At 33.6% G+C, this 23743-nt stretch overlaps 1 protein-coding gene across 2 annotated transcripts in view; it reads left to right on the top strand.

The window, feature by feature from the left end:
* Positions 1-22913, top strand: part of LOC145283798 (RING finger protein 37-like) — a 79994-nt gene extending 57081 nt beyond the window's left edge. For both annotated transcript variants that reach the window (XM_080132876.1, XM_080132877.1), the window contains exon 2: positions 20969-22913. In XM_080132876.1, coding sequence (XP_079989002.1) covers positions 21076-22680 — 1605 coding nt within the window. In that variant the 5' untranslated portion in view covers positions 20969-21075 and the 3' untranslated portion in view covers positions 22681-22913. The remainder of the gene's footprint in view (positions 1-20968) is intronic.
* Positions 22914-23743: the final 830 nt, after the last annotated feature.

Genomic DNA, 23743 nt, shown 5'->3' with positions numbered 1-23743 from the left:
TCAGTAGCAATTCACTATCCAGTAACATCCTCACGATCTCGACATGTTGGTTGCTGAGATGAGTCTCGTCAAGAACCATACGAATGTAAGGCAATGCATCGAGGATCGAGGAGAACGAATATCCCAGTTTAGTAAAACGTCTTTCTCTGTAAAGAGATAGATGTTTAACTTTCTCCTCCCGCTCCACTGCTGCAACACTACTCATTCTACCAGCTGACTCTTCAATACAATCCTGAAAGAGAAATATAACTGTGTCAGGATATTCAAAATGGACCCAAATAAAAATATGAATGGACCCAAGGAGAAGGAGATTTCAACTGTGTGCTATGATTATGATAAAAATAACATAGCAAGGAGACTCTACATTTCAAAGTCTCATTTTGAACTGACCAAATAAACAAAACAACTCCTTTCTCAGATAACACTGCAATGTTATCAATCATTCGATCCTACTAGTACTAGTCCCCAAGCCCCTTGGGAAACTAGTTAAATAACACTTACAATTTTTGTATGAAGCTTTGTAAGAAACATTCTTATGTAAAATTTACCAGATTTGGAACACTGGACGATTAAGGGTATTTCTTTCCGCAAAATGAATGACATCTAGGGTGTAAATCACTGTGAAAATTGTGCTAAAATCCCGATTTTGTACTAAAAAATGACTTTTATATGCTAAAATAAAACTCAATTTAGCTATACATTGTGTCATTCCTATCCTAATTCATTGACCAAGTCAAAAGAAGTGAAAATACCTAAGTTTCAACTGCTATTTCTTATCCCTTCTTTTGCAAAGATGGGTAAATGGGCGTTTTTGGGCCCCCGGAGCCTAAAAATCTAAAAAATGGCGCCAACAGATGAATTTTGATTTTTTTTTCAAAATTTTTTCGATTCTTACCTAGGTTTAGTGCATATTTTGATCTGAGGGGGTCTCCACCAAAATCTGAAGACCCGACCCAGTACTCCCTACCTCTACTACTTAGAGTTAAAAGCTCAAATTTTTAGGATTCCCTAGTTTTTATGATACCAACATATGGTGAAAGTTTGAAAAAAATCTGAGAGGTAAGGGTGTCATGGTCTGGATGATTTGAGATGGAATTACCCAGTATTTTGTATAGTTTTTTTAGTTTTAACTCATTTTCCCAAACCTTTTGTGTTTAACACAGTCTGCCGCGATTTGTAATTTTCAAATATAGCAGTAAATGCTGTGTTTTTCAAGCCGAATAAACATTTTACATTAAAAAAACAAAAAAAATTATCCATTTTGGTAATAAAGTAACATATCTTGCCTTTGATAATATTTGTGATACATTTATTTTTTGACAACTTTTTCGAATCTGTATGTACAGTAGTACAAACCTAATAAAAACACTAAAAATTATCCAATTAGGTAGAAAAGTAACTTATCTTGCCTTTGAAAATATTTACTTGTTATATATTTGTTTTTGTTGACAACTTTTTCAAGTCCTTGTGCAAGTACAACCCCAAAGGTGTATTTTTCGGTCTAATTTTATTTTTAGTACCACGCTTAAATTTAAATTTCACGATATCTTTTTTGGGGGAGGGTATTTTTATTACATTAGGTCCACCTCCACAATTTTCGACTATGCTGAATAAGAAAATCTCATTTAAAATTTGCAGAGGCAATTAGTTTTCCAGATATAAAGACCTGTACTATGCACTATAATTCACTGACGGCCATGAATAAACACTCCCAACCTCCCCATATTAAGAACGGCTTTCGGAATAAACAACACCCATGCCTAACCACATGTTTTAACCTTTTACCTGTCTTTCGTCTTTTAAAAACGGCTTTTGGAATAAATACCACCATTTTCCCCATGTTAAGAACGGCTTTCAGAATAAACACCCCCAACCTACCCATGTTAAAAATTGTGGAGGTGGACCTAATGTGAAAATTTACCTTTTGTTTTTTTAATAAATTGTTAGTTGAAAGCACAGAATAGTGACAAAAATCTCAAAATCCCATATTTCTGGATGATTTGACACGGAATGAGCCTAACCCTAACCCTCCTGGAACTTCAGATCTGCTTTGTTCTCAATAGAATGAAAACATATTGTAAGTTGCTGAAAGACGTCAACAAGAAACAGCAGATCAGCGTCAAACACGACTTCATGCTTGACAACCACTTTTGATCACCTATCATTCTGATACGGCCCTATAACTTTAAGGCTCTTAAATTTCTGGGAGAAACAAAAGGAATGTGTTGAGCTGCCAGAAAAATTAAACTACTTCAACTTGAATAATCACCAGAACCATTAAAAACTTTGTGTTATACTACTGAATCTATCTTTTCTATCTAATGTCAGAAAATACAACTTATGCTTCCAAATGACATCATTTCTCCTTCATCTCCAACAGAGTTACGGGAGAAATATAAATCACATATAGTTGAAGATATTTTTCATCAAATATGCAATGAAAGTACAAATACCTACCTCGATTTTACAGTAGAAATTCATAATGAAACATTAATAATGATTGAAAAATTGTGTGGAGAAATCGCAAACAAAGCTTTCAATCAATTGGGTATAACATCACCAAATCGCTCTGCTGCTACTTTGGTTAATGTAAAAATATGATCTTTTGCTGCACATGCAATCAAATATGCATAAAAACAACATAAGCAAAGAGATTTACAACCAAATAATGCAGATTGTCAGTAACAGGGGTGGAGAAATCTTTTGCTTAAATAAAACAGGAGGAACTGGTAAAACTTTCCTTATTAATTTGATTTTGGTAATCATTCAATCACAAAATGACATAGTCTTTTATCACCCAGAATAGCTGTGACATTACTACCAGGTGGAAATACTGCTCATTCTGCATTGAAATTACCATTAAACATACAATTTGTGTGACATATCCAAATATCCAGCATGGGAAAAGTATTGTGGAAATGCAAACTTATTGTTTGGATGAATGCACACACAAAAAAATCACTCAAAGTTCTCGATCATTGCAAGATTTGCGTGGAAATGTGCCATTAGGCGAATATTGATGAAATAAATGCTTGCCTCAGAGACTCTGCTTTTGGGCGACATGCGAAGACATTAAACTTAACTACAAATATGCATGCAAAAGTATCAATCTATAGAAATATTTTCACATCAATTGTTAGAAATTGAAAATGGAACAGTGCCAGCTGATATGAATTCAGGGTGAATTTCATTGCCTCATAATTTCTGTAATTTAAATCAATCAAAAGAAGAATTGATTAAAAATGTATTTCCAGCTATTCAAATTAACTAGCATGGATACCCGGCATTGCCCGGGTGTTTAGAGTTGTGTGTGTGTAGGGGTAAAGAATAATCAAAATAATAACCCTGTTTAAACTTTTTTAAAAAATCGGAAAAAACAAAACAAAAAAACAGTGAATGGATGTAAAACTTTTAAAAAAAATATTGGATAAACAATAACCAAATAAAAAGAAAAAAATGAACGTGTTCGGAAAAACAAAAAAAAACACAAAAAAGCAACAAAAAAAAAAAAAAAATGGTATAAATAGCCTTGTTTCAATATTCAAAGTTTAAAAATCAAAAAAAAATATATCTGATAACTGGAATTGAACCTGCAATAATGACGTTGTTAATCCATTGCACTATGAACACGTGGACGAATCTAAATCAGTTTTTATAATATTTAAATGAATTCAAGGTACAACGTCTTTCGCACGTGTTGACGCATGCGTAGAAGCCATCTTGTCATGAAGATACGATTTTTTTTCTACCCCTCATCGTAGAAAAGGGTCTGGTTGAGGGTGAAGGAATGAATGTTTTGGACCAAGTTTTCAATATTTGTCGGTCGAAGGTTCGAGCTTGAAAATGGTACCTATCTCGTGAAAATCCGTCGCCTCTATCGAAAGTTTTTGCGAGACATACAAACACACATATATACATACACACATTTTCGCTTTTATATATATAGACTAGCGGGGGGGGGGGGGTACCCGGCATTGCCCGAGTGTTTGGAGGTGTGTGTGTGGTCTGGCGGGGGGGGGGGGTGTTAATGAAAACCTAAGAATAAATGAAGTAAAAAAAACAGAAAAACGAACGTTACGTGAAAAATGGCTTAAATAACCCTGCTTCAATATTTAAATTTAAAAAATCGAAAAAAAAAAGAAGACATCTCACACCACGATTTGAACTCAAAACGTTTAGATAATGACCCAACGCTTTAACCAACTGAGCTAACACAATGTACATGAAATTCTGTCAGTTCTTCAAATATTTAAACTAAATCAGGTTATGACGTCATCTGACGCATGCGTAGAACCAATCTCGTCATGAGAGTTCGGTTTTTGCTGACCCCCTCCCTGTAGAAAAGTGCTGATTTCAAGGTGAAAAAATGAAGGTTTTTGGTCAATTTTTCGATATTTGTCGGGCGAAGGATCGGGCTTTAATATGAGACCAAGTTTGTGAATTTTTGTGTTCTGTCTGTCAAAAGTTTTTAGCAGACATACAAACACACATACATACATACATTTTCGCTTTTATATATATATATAGATTATAAGAATTTAAGTGAACTAGCGGGGGTACCCGGTGTTGCCCGGGTGTTTGGAGGTGTGTGTGGTGTTAAATAAAAAAGAAACCGGGGGGGGGGGGTAAAAGTTGGTAGGATCGAACTCGAAGCCCTGAGACGAAGTTTGAAAATAAAATATGAAAAAAACATGAACCTTTCGGCCAGGCAGAATGAGTAACTGGAAGATGTTTGAATTTATTTAAGTAAGAACCAAATTGACAGGTGCACGCACGGAAGTCATAGAGCATTACGACAACAATGACCAGGTTTGTTTGTTATAAGCGAAGTAAAAAAAGAAAACAATGTTAAAACTTATGCGGGAGGGGGGGGGGTGATCAAAACGTCGAAAAAAAAAACTAACGTAAGGCAAACGAACAATATTAAATGTAAAAATCGAAAAATCAAAAAGAAAACAAAAAGACGAACACATGAAAAATGACTTAAATAAGCCTGTTTCGATATTAAAATTAAAAAAATCGGTGGGTACCCGAATGTTTTTGGGTATGTGGTCGGAGGTGGATAAGCGAAGTAAAAAGCAAACAGAAAAACGAACGTTACGTGAAAAATGGTTTAAATAACACTGGTTCAATATTTAAATTTAAAAAATTGAAAAAAAAAAGACATCTCACACCATGATTCGAACCCAAAATGTTTAGATAACGAACCAACACGCTAACCAACTGAGCTAACATGACGTACATGAAATTTAGTCAGTTTTTCAACTATTTAAAATAAATCAGGTCATGACGTCATCTGACGCATGCGTAGAACCGGTTGTCGTCACGAGAGGACCGTTTTTGTTGACCCCACCCCTGTCGAAAATTGTCGATTTCGGGGTGAAAAATGAGGGTTTTTGGCCAATTTTTCGATATTTTTCGAGCGAAGGATGGAGCTTCAATATGATTCCGAGTTTGTGAATTTTCGTCGTGTCTGTCGAAAGTTTTTAGCGGACACACATACACACATTTTCGCTTTTATATTTATAGACTAGCAAGGGGTACCCGGCGTTGCCTGGGTGTTTGGAGGTGTGTGTGGAAACTCCGGGGGGGGGTTAAAAAAAAAAGTAAGTATGAGGATCGAACCAGAACCGTTGAGGCAAAGTTGCAAATTAAAGTGTGAAAAAAAAAACATGTGATGTTAACCATTGCCCCACCGCCACATGCTAACGGAAACACGTTTGAATTTATTTAATTACTTGGATTTAGCAGGTGCCCGTTTTAATGAGTTAATGAGGTCAAGTTTGACTGCGGGATAGTACCTTCATTTACTGCTGAACGCTTTTTTTTCCCTCAAGATATTATAGGAAAAAGAATAACCCACATGCGGCGAGCGACAAATGTTGAATATTTATCTTCCCGAAATTAAGCAAATTAAATAGACAGGCAAGCTTCATTGTTAACTGTGAGATATTACAATTTATATATGATATAAAAAGTTTTAAAAAGTTGTGAAGCGAGTGACCGCTTCTCTGAAAAAAGCCTTTTGTTGACATACAGAAAAAGCGAACATACATACATACAATTTTGCTTTTATATATATAGATGAGTCAAGAGCAAAGATGTCCACAAACTTAATATTATGCAGCTTAACATTCAAAGTGTGGTAGTCACATGCAAGTCTGTCAACACTGTTGTGGAAGTAGACAAAGTAGTTAATTATCCAACAGAATTTTTGAATTCATTACATTTGCCAAGTATACCATTCCATTTGTTGCAATTGAAAATTAGCCAGTTATCATGTTGAGAAATATATTAAACAGCCCAAGCTTTGCAATGGCATGTGGTGTGCAGTAAAAAATTTAAGAAACCTCACAGAAGCAACAATTTTAATAAGGTCTTTCAAAGTTAAAGATGTTTGCATTCTGCGCATTCCACAAATTCTAACATATGCTATTTCAATTTAAGAGATTACAATTTCCAATTCGTTTGGTGTTTGCAATCACCATCAACAGAGTTCCAAAGTTCAGGGACAATTTTTATAATTGTGTGGCTTACATCTACATACTGATTGCTTCTTATATGGACAATTATATGTTGTATGTTCTAGACTTAGCAAACCAGACAAGCTATACATCTGCTCAGAAAATGGAACAACCAAAAATATTGTGTATACAAAAGTACCGTCCCATTACGTCTGAAAAGGTCTCTAGTTACTTGTAACTGACTGATCAGAACATGCTGTGTAATGTCATATAGATCCTTATGTAAAACAAAAAGTATATATATATATATATATATATATATATATATATATATATACATGCTTTTTGTTTTACATAAGCATAAGATTCACATTAAGGAAAACTGAAGGATCGGTTGAAAATTATATGCTTTTGAAAGAAACATTCTCGTTTTTTTTTTTCAAAAGACTTTTTGTATTCCTACATGTCAACACATAGGAAATAAATAAAGAAAAGATGTAAACATTTATATATTTTTTTGATTTTTTATTCACACACACACACATATATATATATAGTGGCAAAAACAACAAGAAGGAATAAGTTCATATTTGTATTTTTTTCAGTTATTACAATTGTTCTGACATAAACCAGACAATTTTAAATTTTATATCATTTAAAAAATTTTATATTTACCTCTCATCAGATATGATTGAAAAACTTCCCACCTGAAAACAGACTAAGTAAAATAATAAATAGGAACACAGTCAAGTTATCATTCTCGACCGCAGCTAACCTCGTGAGCACGATAATAGAATCTAATAAAAGAAAAATCAATACAATACTAAATAAGGAGAGAAATGAAGCAGGTACAATAGATTTTGGAAAAAAATGCAATTGTATGGTCCCAAATGAATGCCCATTGGGGACGTAATTGCTTGATTTCTGAAGTTGTCTACAAATGCAAGGTTAAGGTAGATAACAGAAAGAAAGTAATACTTGGGTGGTACAGGTTGCATGTTCAAGGATATACAGAAATCACATAGCATCACTTAAAACTGGACCGGTGAATGAACCTAATGGTGATAGAAACAATAATGTTAGTGAGGATGGCACTAGAATAATTATTAAAAACAAAAAGAAGAATACAACTGCATTAGGGAATTGGATCAGAGAACTACGTAGAAATAATACAGAATTCGAAAAAAAATGGTCAATAGTGGATAGGAGTAGAAGATACCAGATATCGATTACAGAAATGTTGCTTAATATTTGAGTCAATTTACGTGGCTTAAATTCTCATTGATATATGTACAGCACCATTGGTTAATTGATTTTAAATATATTAAACATTTGTAATAATCTCTTTTAATATATATATATATTCAAGACCTTTTTTGTACAGGCATTTAAAATCGTCATAGGCTCTTGAAAATTCAGTATGTTATTGCTATGAAATGACTGACCAATTTTTATGATTTCAAGTTTAAATGAACAGTTACAGCAGGAATTGGAATACACTCTACTAAAGCCTGATTGTCACAGCTGGTAAATTTCAAAAAGGACATTTTGGAAAAACAATATGCAATAAAATTCTGTTTTAAACTTGAAAAAAAAATGCCACAAAAACGTATGGCGTGTTTTAGAGTGCTTTTGTGCCACTTTGCAAGAATGGAGCATCAGTTTTTGAGCAGCATAAGAGATTCAAGGAAGAAGGAATGATGAAAGGGGTGGAAGGAGTAAGGAATTCAGAACACTAGAGTTGATTGGCCAAATAAAGAAATTCATGGATAAGGACAATCGTGTGTCTATAGAAGCAATAAGCGTACAGTTTAATGTCAGTGTGGAAACTGTACACACAATTATTCACAAAGAACTAAAGATGCAGAAGATTTGACTGATGTTTGTCCCAAGGGTGCTCATAGAAGATCAGACTATTTAACCAAGATGGGCATCAAGACAGTTCTTCAGCCTCCCTATAGCTTGCTTGCTGTGACTTTTGCTCAAGGAAAATCTTAGAGGCTGTTGTTATGAGACAATTGAGAAGTGAAAGAGGCTGTGACAAGAGTTATTGACACGTTCACATAAGAGTACAACAAGCGCATTGCAGCCAGAGGAGATTACTTCAGAAGGACTACAGGTATCATATCTGTACTATCAATAAAAGTGCCCATACGAAAAAAGTCTGGAAACCTATTTAAAACACCTCATACATACATACATATATATATATATATATATATGTATGAGGTGCCTTAAATAAGTTATCTCTCTCTCTCTGTTTATATATATGTAGTGTTATCATAGAACTACTTTCATACGCGTAACAAGGAAATCATGGCGTATGAATATTGATGTAAACCGCCTAATACATATCGTATTCGACAACATGGCGTAGACCTCTACACACATACCTTCAATCTCTCTTCCTATGTAAATATGTAATAAAGTTCTATATCAAATAAAACCACAACTTGGTTATCAATTACTTATAATAACAAACATAAATAAACGACATGGTGGCAGTGAAATGGATACCGAACATTTATAACAGTTGAAAAAAAACAAAAAAAACTTCGGCAACAGATACGAGAGGAAAAATACGTTTACAGAAGACAAAACAAGGCATGTAAACCAATTTTTCATTAATATGCATTTTATAAAACTTTGCTGTCATTCTCGTATATGCTATAAACACGTGTGAATTTTTGCACAATAGCAGACATTTTGAATTTTTGCCAACTGTTGTTGTCGTATGTGTTCCCGTAAGCACGTGTGGATTTTCGCACAATAGCAGACATTTTGAATTTTTGTCAACTGTTGTTATCGTATGTGTTCCCGTAAACACGTGTGGATTTTCGCACAATAGCAGACATTTTGAATTTTTGTCAACTGTTGTTATCGTATGTGTTCCCATAAACACGTGTGGATTTTCGCACATTGGCAGACATATTGAATTTTCTGTTTATTGAAAAAATACATAGCCGTTAATAATAATGTCTACCAATAATGACGTTATTCCGTTTATGGACTGGGAAATGCCAAATCCAGCGGAAACATTTAAACTTTTTAAACAGAGGTTAGAACTATATTTTGCTATAAACAAAATAAAAACCGACCAACAAGTGAATTACATGCTGCTAAAGACCGGCAACGAAGGTCTCAAAAAATTTAACACTTGGATGAGGAAAAACGTTCTCCCGACACTATTTTTAATAAATTCTTGGAGCATTAGAACCTAAAGAAAACTTTAGGATTAATAGACTAAAACTAATGTCTTATAAACAAAAACAAAATGAGACAATAGACGACTTCGTCAATAGATGTCGTCAACTTACGTTAAAATGCTCACTAACCGACACTGAACAAGAACAGCGAATTATAGAACTAATTATTGCGATTACCCCAATTGTCGAATTCCAGAAAGAACTATTATGAAAAGATAATACGCTAACACTGGATGAAACCATTCGAATTGGTAAAACGTATGAGGCAACAAACGCACATATTAAACAGCTTAGAGAGATGTTAAACACCAATAACGGGGAGGACAATAGCGCCAATACTGACATACAAGCAATTAAAAAATATAAACAAAATAGAAAGACAAACAACTGCCTTAATTGCGGAAAAAGTCACGAACGTCGACGTGAAGCATGCCCAGCATTTGGTTCCAAATGCAAAACGTGTAGGAAATATAACCACTGGGCAACAGTATGTTTATATAACAGAAGATCAAGGTCAAGATCGCAAAACAGAGACCGTGGAAAACAAAAACCATTAAACATGAACCAGACCAAGAAAAAACACTTCATCCAAACTGATATATTATCCAGGAACAACAGCCAGGAACTAAATGAACAATTCGAAAATTTAACTTTTTCCACCATTAACACACCCTCTCAAACACAGAGAGATGAAGCCTTCGCTTATATAAATATAAAATTACCTAATCGAAACGGGACTCACAGACTACGAATTAAAGTCGATACTGGAGCCCAAGGTAATACATTACCAATTTCTACATTCCGTAGAATGTTTCCTGAGAAATTAACTACTGATGGCTGCCCAAAACTAAAAAAACAAAGTAAGGACAAAAAATTGATAGCCTACAATGGAACACCGATAAAGTGCTATGACAATATCAGTATACCATGCAACTACCAAACCCCTGATTGGCACGAAAGCACCTTCTATATAGTAGATGTAAATGGACCAGCAATTCTAGGATTACCATCACTGGAAATACTGAAAATGGTCACTCTTCACTGCACGGTGAAAGAACAAAATATAGTCAAACCAATCAACAAAATCGAAGACTTGGTACAGATCTATCCAGATCAGTTCGACAAAATAGGCTCTATGCCTGGACATGTCAGGTTAACAACGAGCAAAAACGTACAACCTCACATTGACCCACCAAGAAAAACCCCAATTGCCCTAAAGGACAACATAAAACAGGAACTAGACAAAATGGTCAGCAACAAGATCATTAGAAAAGTCACAGAGCCAACAGACTGTGTTTCCAGCCTAGCTTATTCACACAAGAAAGCTGGAAGCCTGAGAATCTGTCTAGACCCAAGACGCCTTAACATTGCGCTAAAGAGACCACACCATGCAACCCCTACAGTAGAGGAGCTAACACACCACTTTGCAGGTGCCAAGCTGTTCTCTAAACTTGATGCCAAAGCTGGTTATTGGTCCATACATTTGGATCAGGAATCTCAGCTGCTAACGACATTCCAATCCCCTTTTGGCAGATACTGTTTCCAGAGATTACCATTTGGGTTAAATGTATCCCAGGACATTTTCCAAATGAAAATGGACCAGATACTCGAACAAGTTGACGGAGCAATTGGAATTACAGACGACATTGTTGTCTATAGTAAAACGGACAAAGAGCATGATAAGATCTTATACAGGCTCATGCAAGTAGCTGCAAAAAATGGTCTTGTATTTAATTCAGCAAAATGCAAAATAAAATAAAAAAATATATCTTTCTTTGGAATGACATATAGTGAAAATGGTGTTAGCCCAGACCCAGAAAAACTTAAAGACTTACAAGACATGCCATATCCAACATGCAAAAAAGAACTACAAGAATTCTTAGGCCTTGTCACATATTTATCACCATTCATACCAAATTTAGCTGACAAGACACATACATTAAGAGGCTTGTTGAAAAAAGACGTACCTTTTCTCTGGGAAGAGCATCACAAGGTATGCTTTGAGATGCTTAAAACAATAATCACCAAAGACTCCACACTAACATACTTCGACACGAATGAAGTACCAATACTGCTAACTGATGCAAGTTTAAAAGGACTTGGAGCAGCATTAATGCAAAACAAAAAACCTATTGCATACGCGTCAAAATCTTTAACAGACACCGAGCAACGGTATTCGTGCATAGAAAGAGAACTTCTAGCAATTGTATTTGGTGTGCACAGGTATCATGTCTACCTATATGGACGGAAGTTCAAGGTACACACCGACCATAAACCCTTGGTCATGATACTACAGAAACCACTGACCAGTGCACCTCCTAGGCTACAACGAATGATGACCAAATTACAGGGATACCAGATACAAATAGAATACATACCAGGCAAAGAAATGACTGTAGCTGATACACTAAGTCGTCTCCCCAGTACTCAAAACACTGACATGATCGACTTAGATATTCGAGTTGACTTGGTGAGATTCAGGAGCGAATGCCTGAATGAAATAAAAAAGGAAACAAAGTCTGATCCAATACTCAACCAATTACATGAAACCATAACAACAGGATGGCCAGACTCAATTAAGGAAGTACCACCGAAAATTCGGTCATACTGGTCATACAGAGATGAGTTATCTGTCAGTGATGGCATAATCATGAAAGGCTCAAGGATTATTATCCCTGAAAATCAGCAGAAAACTATCCTGGACCAACTACATTACAGCCATCAAGGTATCGAAACGACATGTCTGCAAGCTAGAGATACTGTCTACTGGGAGCGAATTAACACTGATATTGAGAACATGATCAAAAAGTGTTCAATATGTCAGGAAAACCTCTCAGCACAATCAAAAGAAACATTACAACCACACGACATCCCTAGCAGAGCATGGGAAGTTGTTGGCACTGACTTGTTCCATTGTAACGACCAGGAATACCTCATAATTGCTGATTATTATAGTAAATTCCCAATCATACGGAAAATGAATGGCATGGCCACAAGCAACATGGTCATATCAACAATGAAGCAGATATTTTCAGAACATGGTATTCCCACCAGAGTTATTAGTGACAACGGACCACAGTACTCCAGTGAAGCATTTAAAGAATTTGCTCAACAATGGCAATTCGATCATATCACATCATCTCCAAGGTTTCCTAAATCAAATGGTTTCATTGAACGACAGATTCAAAGCATTAAAAGAACAATAGTCAAAGCAAAGCAAGCAGGAAGAGATATTAATCTTGCAATGCTGTGTTTAAGAACAACGCCTATCAGCCACAAACTTCCAAGCCCAGCTGAACTTCTAAACAGTCGCATCATGAAATCGAACCTGATTGCAAAAATCACGAATCACAGATTTCCCAACCGTGACCATATCCACGAAGAACTAAAGCACAGACAGGATATACAAAAAACCTATCACGATAAAACAGCCCATGACTTACCAGCACTTGTCCCTGGACAACACGTACGTATGTGGGATAACCAAACTGGAAAATGGAAACCAGCAACAATTCTCAGCAAATGTACAGAACCTAGATCGTACATCCTCAAATTGCCAGATGGATCGTCAAAAAGACGTAACAGAGTCCATATCAGAGCAGATGGAAAAGCAACCCATAAACATGTTCACTTCAGTGACCAAACCCAATCTCAATCTGGACTCCCTAACACAAGCATCTCAAACCAAATGAACACTAAGAAACACGCACCAAATATAACAAGACATGGTCGTGAAATCCATAGGCCAAACAGATTTAAACAATAAACATCTGAACAATGTGTACTACTTTTCTTCCTTCTGGTAAGGGGGATGTAGTGTTATCATAGAACTACTTTCATACGCGTAACAAGGAAATCATGGCGTATGAATATTGATGTAAACCGCCTAATACATATCGTATTCGACAACATGGCGTAGACCTCTACACACATACCTTCAATCTCTCTTCCTATGTAAATATGTAATAAAGTTCTATATCAAATAAAACCACAACTTGGTTATCAATTACTTATAATAACAAACATAAACTAACGACAGTATATATATATATATATATATATATATAAAAAATCTATAAAAGCAAAAATATGTGTGGACACTAGGAACAGTTTTGATTGGCTAATCTAATCATGAAAACTCCTCATAAACAATGATATCAATCATCTTAATTTCAGCATCAAATGAAAGACAATAATTTATTGTTAATCTTAAGCGGGGGGGGGTAATTTTTTTCTAAGTGAACATTTACAAAAATAAAATTATACAAAACTACCCCCCAAAAGAAATTGTATATACAAAAATTGCCATTTAAATCCAAATCTTACGTCTGGTTTCTATAGCAACATACCCGCACGTACATATACGCTTTTTTTTTTAAACCTAACCACGCCTCATTTTTTTTTTTTTTGAATAAATCGTTTTTAATTTATCTCTCAAGATGGAGATATTTTGTATTTATGGGTATATTAGATGATCTGTTTAAATTTTAAAATGCTCATTTTTTCTTATTTTCCTAGTTGAACCTTTAAAAAAATACAATTATACGAAACTAACCCAAAACACATTGAAAATACAAAAACTGCTGTTTCTTACGCAAAAAATTATCGTAAAATTTCATGCAATAACAAATTCTTTGAAAAAAATTTTTCTTTCTTTTTTCATTTTTTTCTTAACATTTTTGTGGGTGGGGGGTTAATTCGATGATTGTTAAAAAATTTGATTATTTAGTAGAAGCATAAGAACACTTTGAACGTTATAACAAAAAAAAAAACAGGCATAGATTACTTTAACTTTGACATGCAAAAAATTACTTTGCCCCTTTCTTTCTTTTTACTACTTTTGTATTTACAGACTCAACCCAATCTTGTATATTACCAGTTTTTAAAAAATTTACTGACCATATTTGGAATATATTTATGTTACGATATTTTCTATTTACATCTTTCCATTACTAACTGCTTGCTTAAATTATTTATAGATTTAAGAAATATTAATTTTAATTTTGAATTTAAACAAACGATTGATTGTAATAATTTTGTCAGTCTATTTTGCATTACTTTCATTACACTTATATCACAGCTGTTAATTTTGGGAACATTCCTATCAATTATGCCAAGAAAGCGAAGGTCATCGATAAGTGTGTCAAGGCATCAACTACTGCACAGAAGGCGCATGGTGCAACAATCAACAATTCCTGTGCCCTATGACACAGCAGAACAGCCAGGGGATTCTAGGGTCCTATTTGTTGAAAATGGTCGTTTGGGTCATTCTAGCTGGGAGTGGTTCTTCCTTCATTGCAGATTCGGATGCAATTGGTGATAATTCAAATTTGCCTAGACCTTCAACAGGTAGTTTCTCAATCGCAGCATTAGACGGTGCACTGCACGCAATCTCCCAATTTACCCAAATGAAAAGAGTAAAATCCAGGTTGTTTCTCCAGCTTCAATGAACGAAGACCCAAGAGAAAATTAGTGGAAAGACATGCTTCAAATTCAGTTGAAGAGCAACGAAAGAATCGTCTTAAAAGAAAGGCATTAGGTCAGTCTGCTGCATGTGCTTCCAAAACTGAAGAATAACGAGACAGACAGATGGATGTTCAGATACAATATAGAGCCAATTTTGAAGGACATTCAAGAATAACCAAGTCACACTGGTCTTTAAAAGCATTCAACTATATTCCCTCTTCTAATTATGCTGAATATCCTGACATAAAAATAACATTCTATGTAGAAGAAATGCTTCCATTGTCTCGCAAAAAGATAGCCAAGTGAGTCAGCGAATATGCTGTTCAAATGGCAAGGTGAAATTCCCAAGGTGAACCTCCACAACCACTACTACGCTTGCTCACAGGTTCAAATCTTGAATCAAGAACCTTCATGAAAGAAATAAGGCGCTACAATTGTACATTTCAGATGACGGCTTTCGAATCCAGTTACCAATAGGAAGTGGAGTTTATGCCAAGATTCAAAGTACTTTGACCCAGAAAAATAACTGCTAAAGGGTCCAGAGCAGGGGTGGGCAAACTTTTCAGTGCAAGGGCTGCATTAAAAAATTCTAAATTTTACTGGGCCGCATAGTATATTTTCCAATATAATTGATATTTAAAAAAGACAAAATAAAAGGATTTCAGAGAAAAAATATAATTAATTTTCATTTATTAGAATTTGAAAGTACTATAGAAGATTCCCATAAAACACATTTATTTGAAAGTAGAAAAAAAAGAAATAAAAAAAATATATATAACACACAGCTGTTCCTTCCAAAAGGTCGAGCTCTTCAACGTTCAAAAATAATTCACCATCACAAAAAAAGAATTCGCCGTCACTTCTTCCAACCATCGTTTCACTCTCTGCGCTCTTCATGCCTGCTTAAAAAAAGTATCGTTTATATGCTGCCCATTTCTCCACTTATGCAAATTGACTATCAACCAGAGCCATCTAGTTTTCCATTTCTCCAAAAAGCCAATTTGCAAAGGGGGACAACTCAAACCACAGAAAGATACAGTAACTTTAAACTTTAAAAGAAAACAATTTTATTAATATGTATTTTTAAGTAGGAGCTTCATATGAAACACATTTGAAAAACAAATAACCTTGTTTGAAGAATAAAAGCAATTCTTAAGTAACTCTGTTTAAAGTGATTAAAAATATATCTTATTAATTAATATTTTAGAATAAAATCTTTAAAAGATACACATATAAAGTAATTCAAACGACAAAAATGAATTTATATATTAAAAAAGAACGTTCACATGAAGCACATTTATTTAAAAATAAAGTAACTCAATTTTAAGAGGAAAACATATTTCTATTGATATTTTAAAACAGTAACTTCCTATGAAATATGTTTATTTGAAAAACATAATAGCTCAGCAACTGAGCAACAGAAGGATCAAAATGACTTAGTGAGAATGATGCAACTGACTGCAATCATTTACCAGTTTGTTGAAATTAGGTGTCAAGTTGCTTGTACTGATTCTTAACACTGACTGAAGATTTAAGTCCGTGAGAAGTGATCTGTTCTTTGACTTGTTAATTTTCAATATAGAAAAAGTCTGCTCACATATGTAAGTTGAAGCAAATAACACAAACATCTTCCTTGTAAGATTTTTCAGATTTTTTAACTTTTCTGGGTGCAGAGATGCATAAAATTCGACTAGTGGTTTATTTTCAAAGAGCCTTTTTAAAGAGTTGTCGGCTTGCAAATCAATAAGATCTACCTGTAGTTCTTCGGCAGGTGTTTCAACGTCACATGCAAAAGGTGAGCTGAGCAAATCAAACTGTCCTTTAATTGCCTTGAAATCAGCAAATCTTCTGATAAATTCCTCTTTTAGAGCCATCAAGTGTGAACTGTATTTGTCTGATAATGCTCGTGTTTTCAACAGCGGAAAATGAACAAAGTTTTGCTCTTTAAGCTGCTTGGCAAAAAGTTTCAGTTTCAATTGAAACGCTTTCACTTCAACATACAATTCATGAGCAAATACACTTTTGCGTTGTAGTTTTGTATTTAACTCACTCATCTTTTGCAATATGTCTGCATCAAATGCAAAATCACAAACCCATTCGTCACACTCCATTTCTTTTAAAAAGTCACAAGGAATTTCTTTCATATTAAAAACCATGACAACCTCTGCTTTAACGTCCCATATTCTCTTCAGTACTTCCCTTCACTTAACCATTGGATATTTGTGTGATACAGCATATCAGTAAAATCTTCCTCGATATCTTACAAGAAACATTGGAACTGCTTGTGTTTCAGTCCCCGTGCTCTTAAATTCACTGCATGCACTACTGGATCCATAACATGTTTGAGTTTCAAAGATGATTTACAGAGGCTTTCTTGATGTATGATGCAGTAAAAGACAACACACTGTGCGATGGAAAATCTTCTTTGATTTTTTTTATTCATCAAGGCCACAAGGCCACAGTGTTTGCCTCTGAGTGAAGGAGCACCATCAGTTGTAATACTTGCCAGTTTATCCAGGCTTAACCTAGACATGATTAGACTGCTAGTGATACTGTTGTATAAATCGTTTCCAGTGGCTGTGTCTTTGAGAGACTCCATGGATAGCAATTCTTCTATAATTTCAAAGTTTTTGTCAATTCAAAAATGGATAAGAATCGAAAATTTCACGAAAATCTGACCATTAGTTGATTTTTGTTAGATTTGTTAAACGGATTTTTGCTATATTTGTTAAACGGATTTTTGCTATATTTGTTAAACGGATATGTTTTCAATGCTTACTACGGGGGAATGTTATTTTAAAGTGCCAATTATGTAAACACACATTTTCGTCTCACAATGTCATTATTTTCGTACGATGAAAATTTTTTTTTAATTACTAGTTTATTCTGCCCTTCTTCTTTTAAATGATACAGAAGTTATATTGATAAAATTAATTTATAATAAAATTACATCGTGTTACATATAGGGGGGGGTAATTCTGTGGTGAATTTTGGAGGTGCTTATGGAACTTCTAATTTCGTTCCAGTGCTAAAAATAATTTTCTAATTGAACACGCGACTAAGGAATCGTATGAAAATAAGAAAATGAATATCAATCAATGTTTCAATTTATTCAGATAACTAAAAAACAATGTTTTTACTTGGCGTTCGGGACAAGATCAAAGTGTAGTATCTGTTCTTCAGATGCTGCACTTCAATTTCTTGTTCTGTCAGTGGAGGAGAAATCCTTCACGACTGAGACAATTTTTATTTTTGTTCCGTTTCTCCACGTTAAAAAACGACCCTGGTGTCTAACTCTGTCCCGGGGGGGGGGGGGGCATTGTAAATAGGAACAACTATTGTGATTTTATTTTCAGAAACAAGAATTATAAACAACAAATTATATATATAGGAAACGAACATCTTTGGGGTTTGTATTACTGTACACATAGATTCGAAAAAGTTGCCAAAAAAAGAAATATATAACAAATAAATGTTATCAAAGGCAAGGTAAGTTACTTGTCTACCGAACTGGATATGTTTTTAGTGTTTGTTTTTTTAATGTAACACATTTATTCAGCTCGAAAAACATAGTGTTTACTGATGTATTGGAAAATTAAAAATGGCGCCCGACTCTCTCTTTGACACAGTAAGTTTGGGAAAAGGAGTTAAAAATAAAAAATTAAACAAAATACTGTTAAAACCCCACGGTGTCAAAGAGAATTGGACGCCATTTTTAATTTTCCAATACATCGGTAAACACTTTTCGAGATGAATAAACAGGTTACATTAAATAAAAACACTAAAAGAATATCCAGTTAGGTAGAAAAGTAACTTATCTTGCCTTTGATAACATTTATTTGTTATATATTTATTTTTTTTTTACAACTTTTTCGAATCTATGTGTACAGTAATTACAACCCCCATTTTTTAAACGAAAAAATAAAATTTGTTTTTAATTTTAACGGGAATAATTTTTTTTTTTATTGTTATTAACATGAAAATGGAATTTATAAATTTATTTTAAATCATTGATATTTGTTAAATTAACGGGAAATGAAGCCATTTTTGATTGGTATTAACATGAAACGATAAAATTTATAAATTTATTTTAAATTATTTTTTTTTTTTTTTTTCGATAAATTATTTTTTCGCTAAATTTGTTTTTTCTATTAAAATTGACTTATTTCACGCATTCATAGTTTTTAACAAAAAATCAGTAAACCAGAACAAAATTAGAAGTTCCGTCCCATTTTTGTGACAACCGAAAAACATAGCGTGCTTATCCATATTTACCATATGTTGATACAATTTACGAAAATATTAAAAAAAGAAGTAAAATGAGTACTTCAAAATATAGTTATCGAAAACATAACAAAAAAAATTAGAAACCGCATGAAACAAATCGAAGATTCGATTGGTATTCACACATTTTTGCAATTTTTTAAAACACCCACAAAATTTTACCTTTTATGAACTTTTTGCATATATTGAATTAATTTTTGGTCATTTATAGAAAAATGGAAAACAAGATTAAAAGCGTGTTTTAATATTTTATAAATCAGTTAATTTATTTTAATCAGTAATAAATGTACAAAATTGACTAATATATATATATATATGTATATATATGTAGGTGTCCTGTAAAATTTAAAATTTTAGATATCATTTGAATCGAGATATTTTGAACAAGTAAATATTTGACAAAACGAGTCAATATTGATTACATTTTTTAAAAATATTTTGCTTGAATTTGCATAAAACCCTCTTATTGATATTCTAAAAAGTTTGACTTATGAAATTACATAATGGGAATTTAAATTACCTAAATTTTTGTAACAAATTAGCATAATTACAGATGTAAACAAAATAATTAGTCAATATTTTTACTTACGAAAATGCTTGGCAATGAATTTATAAGATGTCCTTTCTTTGGAAATTCTAAATATCATATGAAAATTTTAGTGTCTTTTAGGAGTAACGGAGATGGGAGAGAGAGTTCGCTAAGACTTGACCGGTCGGTCGGCTGTACCCCAGACTACAAGCGCCAGATTTTATGGTCCCCACAATATTTTTAGTATATCAAAATAATTTATTGCCTGTTTTTGGCCAGGCAAATCAAAAAGGATCCGATAAGGCTACGCCTAGCAGTCTAGCTGGGAACCAAGTGGAAACTTACCAGTCCCCATAAAACAGTCATTTTTTAATGTGTAATTCATAAGGTTTCTTCGTTTCCTTTTACTTTATTTGTTTTTCTTTCTTCAGAAATTTAGTTAGATTGTTAATGAAGGTATTTTTTCATCTCCAAATTTTCATTTTTTGCAAGGATCTGCCTGTACTTGTGTCTGGCAGTCCGCACAGCTATCAGAAAACCACAATTCAATATTCAGTACTTGGAGGGCCACATGAGGCTCGCGGGCCGTAGTTTGCCCACCCCTGGTCCAGACCATCACCCGGGCAATGCCGGGTCGATATGCTAGTATATATATAAACAGAGAAAGAGATAAAAGGAACAAACCAAGTTATGTGTTCATCAAAGTTTCGTCTTTATTGCAAGACTTCCTCTGGATGAATGAAATTAAGAAAACAAAATACCTGTACAAATATTTAAAAATATATTTTTGATGTAATTAAATTTATAACCACATAACTTGATTTGTTTCTTTTTTATCTCTCTATTTCATCGGAATACTATTTCTTTTCTTCTCATCATATATATATATGTATGTGTGTGTGTGTGCTTATGTACATATACTAATGATACTTAAAAGAAATATATTTTTATTCTTATTAAAGCTGAAATATTTTTTGATTTATATCCTAAATTAAATTATCATTTTTTTCTATTTTCAGAAATTTTTGAAGTTCATGTAGATTTCCTGTAAATAATCTAAGAAGACGTTTAACAGAAGAAGGACTTTTTTGGGGGAAAAAAACAAGGATTTTCTATTTTCTTCACTATGCTGATTAATATGTGTCACCCACATTTACAGACTGGCATCAAATGTAACAAACCTTGCTATGATGGCTATGAAGTTGAGAATCTCCTGAGCACGGCAACATCTATTTTAGGAAATAATGGTTTCATGGTAGAACGCTTTATTAAACCTCCTGTAAATGTTACATTGCAATTTCCTTGTCATGTTCATATTTTTAAGATATGTATCAATCCTTATGTGGGAAGGCAAAAATCTCTTGGATTTGAAGTTTTCACAAATTCAGAAAAAATTCAGCACTCTTGGCTCACCAATTCCACTGTTGACACAGTTCCAGTCGACAGCAACAACTCTTATGTTTCTGTTGGAAAAATAAACATGACTAAAGCAACAAATATATGTTTTCGGAATCACAAGTTTAACTGCAACGGTGTGGACATGAGTCAAATTCCAAGTTTTATTTCTTGTGAACAAGAATTTCCACTTACGGATAAACTTAACAAATCACTGCAGCATGTCAGTAGTGTTATAGTAAGGATTACATCTACTGCTGACGGTAGCATCCCTTGCCTTGGGAGACTTGAAATCTGGGCAAAACCTTCTACTCGTGCGCCGAAAGAACTTCAACAAAAACTCTACTCTTACTTTACTGATTTACAAAACCCAAAAACTGAATGTGACGACATTGAACTCCCAGAAAGCCAACCAGCTTCCAATAACAATATTACAGAAACTGCTAATTATAAAGCAATTACTTCTACTAACAATATAGATGTTCCGGAAGATTTCATTGATCCTTTGACCTGTGAAATAATGTCTGTTCCAATGCTCTTACCATCTGGTCAGTCAATCGATCATTCCACCTTGGAGAATTTTATTGATGCTGAAGCTAAATGGGGTCGAGAACCAAACAATCCATTTACTGGTATCCGATTTAGCAAAACTTATAAAGCTGTACCAAATGTTTCTCTTAAAGTAAGGATCGATAAATACCTTATGGAAAATGGTTCACATTTTCCAAATGTTTCAAGAACTCTTGGTCAGGCATCCGATTTTCATAACCAGCACATGTCAGTGAAAGCTTCCGTGTGGCTTAGACGTTCACGTGATGCACTCAATACTGGACGACCATGTGCACATAAAAATCAAAGTTTGTCCCCTTTAAATGGCAGATTTACTGAATTGAATTCTCAGAAAGGAATTGATTCAAATAAGGTTGAGCATAAAAATAATTGCAAAAGAAAGTTTGATTCTATAGCTGATCAACAACCTTGTGAAAAAAACCGTCTTGCTATTTATGATTCCTCATCAAAAATCGCTAACCATGAGAATAGTGTAACACACAGTCTTGATACAGCATTGTTCTTAGCACTCAGCAAGTTGCCCACTTTCCTTAGTCCTCAAAGAAAACCTTCAGACAAAACTGAAGAGAAAACATCTAATAAATGTAATAACTGCAATGCGTCTCAAGTTACCTGTCTTTATATTCTTCCTTGTAAACACAAAGTGTGTTCGCTATGTCTAAAACGTTTGAGACATAAAGAGAAAGAGACTACATCACATCAATATATCTGTTTACAGTGTCACATACCATTCACCACCAAAGATGTTTGCCGTTTATATATCTAATGTCTAGTTGTCATTAAAAAAAAAAACATTGTATTAAATATTTGATGATCACTTTTGTTTTCTTTTACTTTAAAAAATTATTCTGATTATAAAAGTTATATAAGTGTTATTTTCACTACATTTTGGTCAATGTAGCCTTCAACTTTCTCCACATGTATTTTGAACTCTGTAAGTCTTTCTGTCAAACTCTAGAATATGTATAGAATTTTGAACGAATAAAGTATGAAGTAAAATTCAGTTGTAAGTGACCTTTTTCTGAAGGTTGATGGTTCAATCTCCAGCACGAGCGATACTAAGAATACAATTGCAAATTATTTAAGACTTCTACCCAGGCATGGCTGATGGAATGAGAGCATGCTACCGCCATTAAAAGGGTTTCATTCAGATTCCAAGTTTGACAGAAAGATTCTTGAGTTTGACAAGACACACTTGAAGAAGATTAAGATTAAATCTGCCGAAACATGAGAATAACACTCAAAATGAGAACAGTGACTCAAATAATCCTGATAATACAAATTATTAATCCTCATCTAAAAAATTAAGGAACATAAATAAGATGTATATATTTTTTATTAGTGATTAGTTTTCATTTCACCTTTTTGTCTAATTTCAAATAAATTTTAGCCTTCAACCTATTTGTTTTATTAAAATAAAAAAAAATTACTTTAGTTTTCCTGCCATTTAATAATTTACTATTTTGTAAATTTATATTTTTTATAAAATTCAAATGATATCAGATTTGTTAACTTGTCTTAAGTCAATAAGATAATAACTAATAGAGCACAATTCAGAAATATTCATCCTATATCATCCAGCCCTGACACTACTGTTCTCATGAAAACCCCATAAAATTTGTCTCAGAACTAAGATAAATCTGCAATTTCAGCTAGAATTTTTCAGACACACAAAATTTGTTTAGAAATAAGTAATCTGGGCAGTATGACCTATTTTGAATTTGGCTCTTTTGAAAAATATTCAATTAAATACTATCCATTTAGGCTGTAAATTTTTTAGAACGCAGGAACTAAAAATCATTGTGAAAATGTCATAAAATAAAGATCAA

Source organism: Euprymna scolopes, chromosome 8 (genome assembly GCF_053919585.1).
Source record: "Euprymna scolopes isolate OS-2025 chromosome 8, ASM5391958v1, whole genome shotgun sequence".
Taxonomy (NCBI): domain Eukaryota; kingdom Metazoa; phylum Mollusca; class Cephalopoda; order Sepiida; family Sepiolidae; genus Euprymna; species Euprymna scolopes.
Note: the sequence above shows the minus strand (reverse complement) of the source record. Positions and strands in the feature narration are given on the sequence as shown.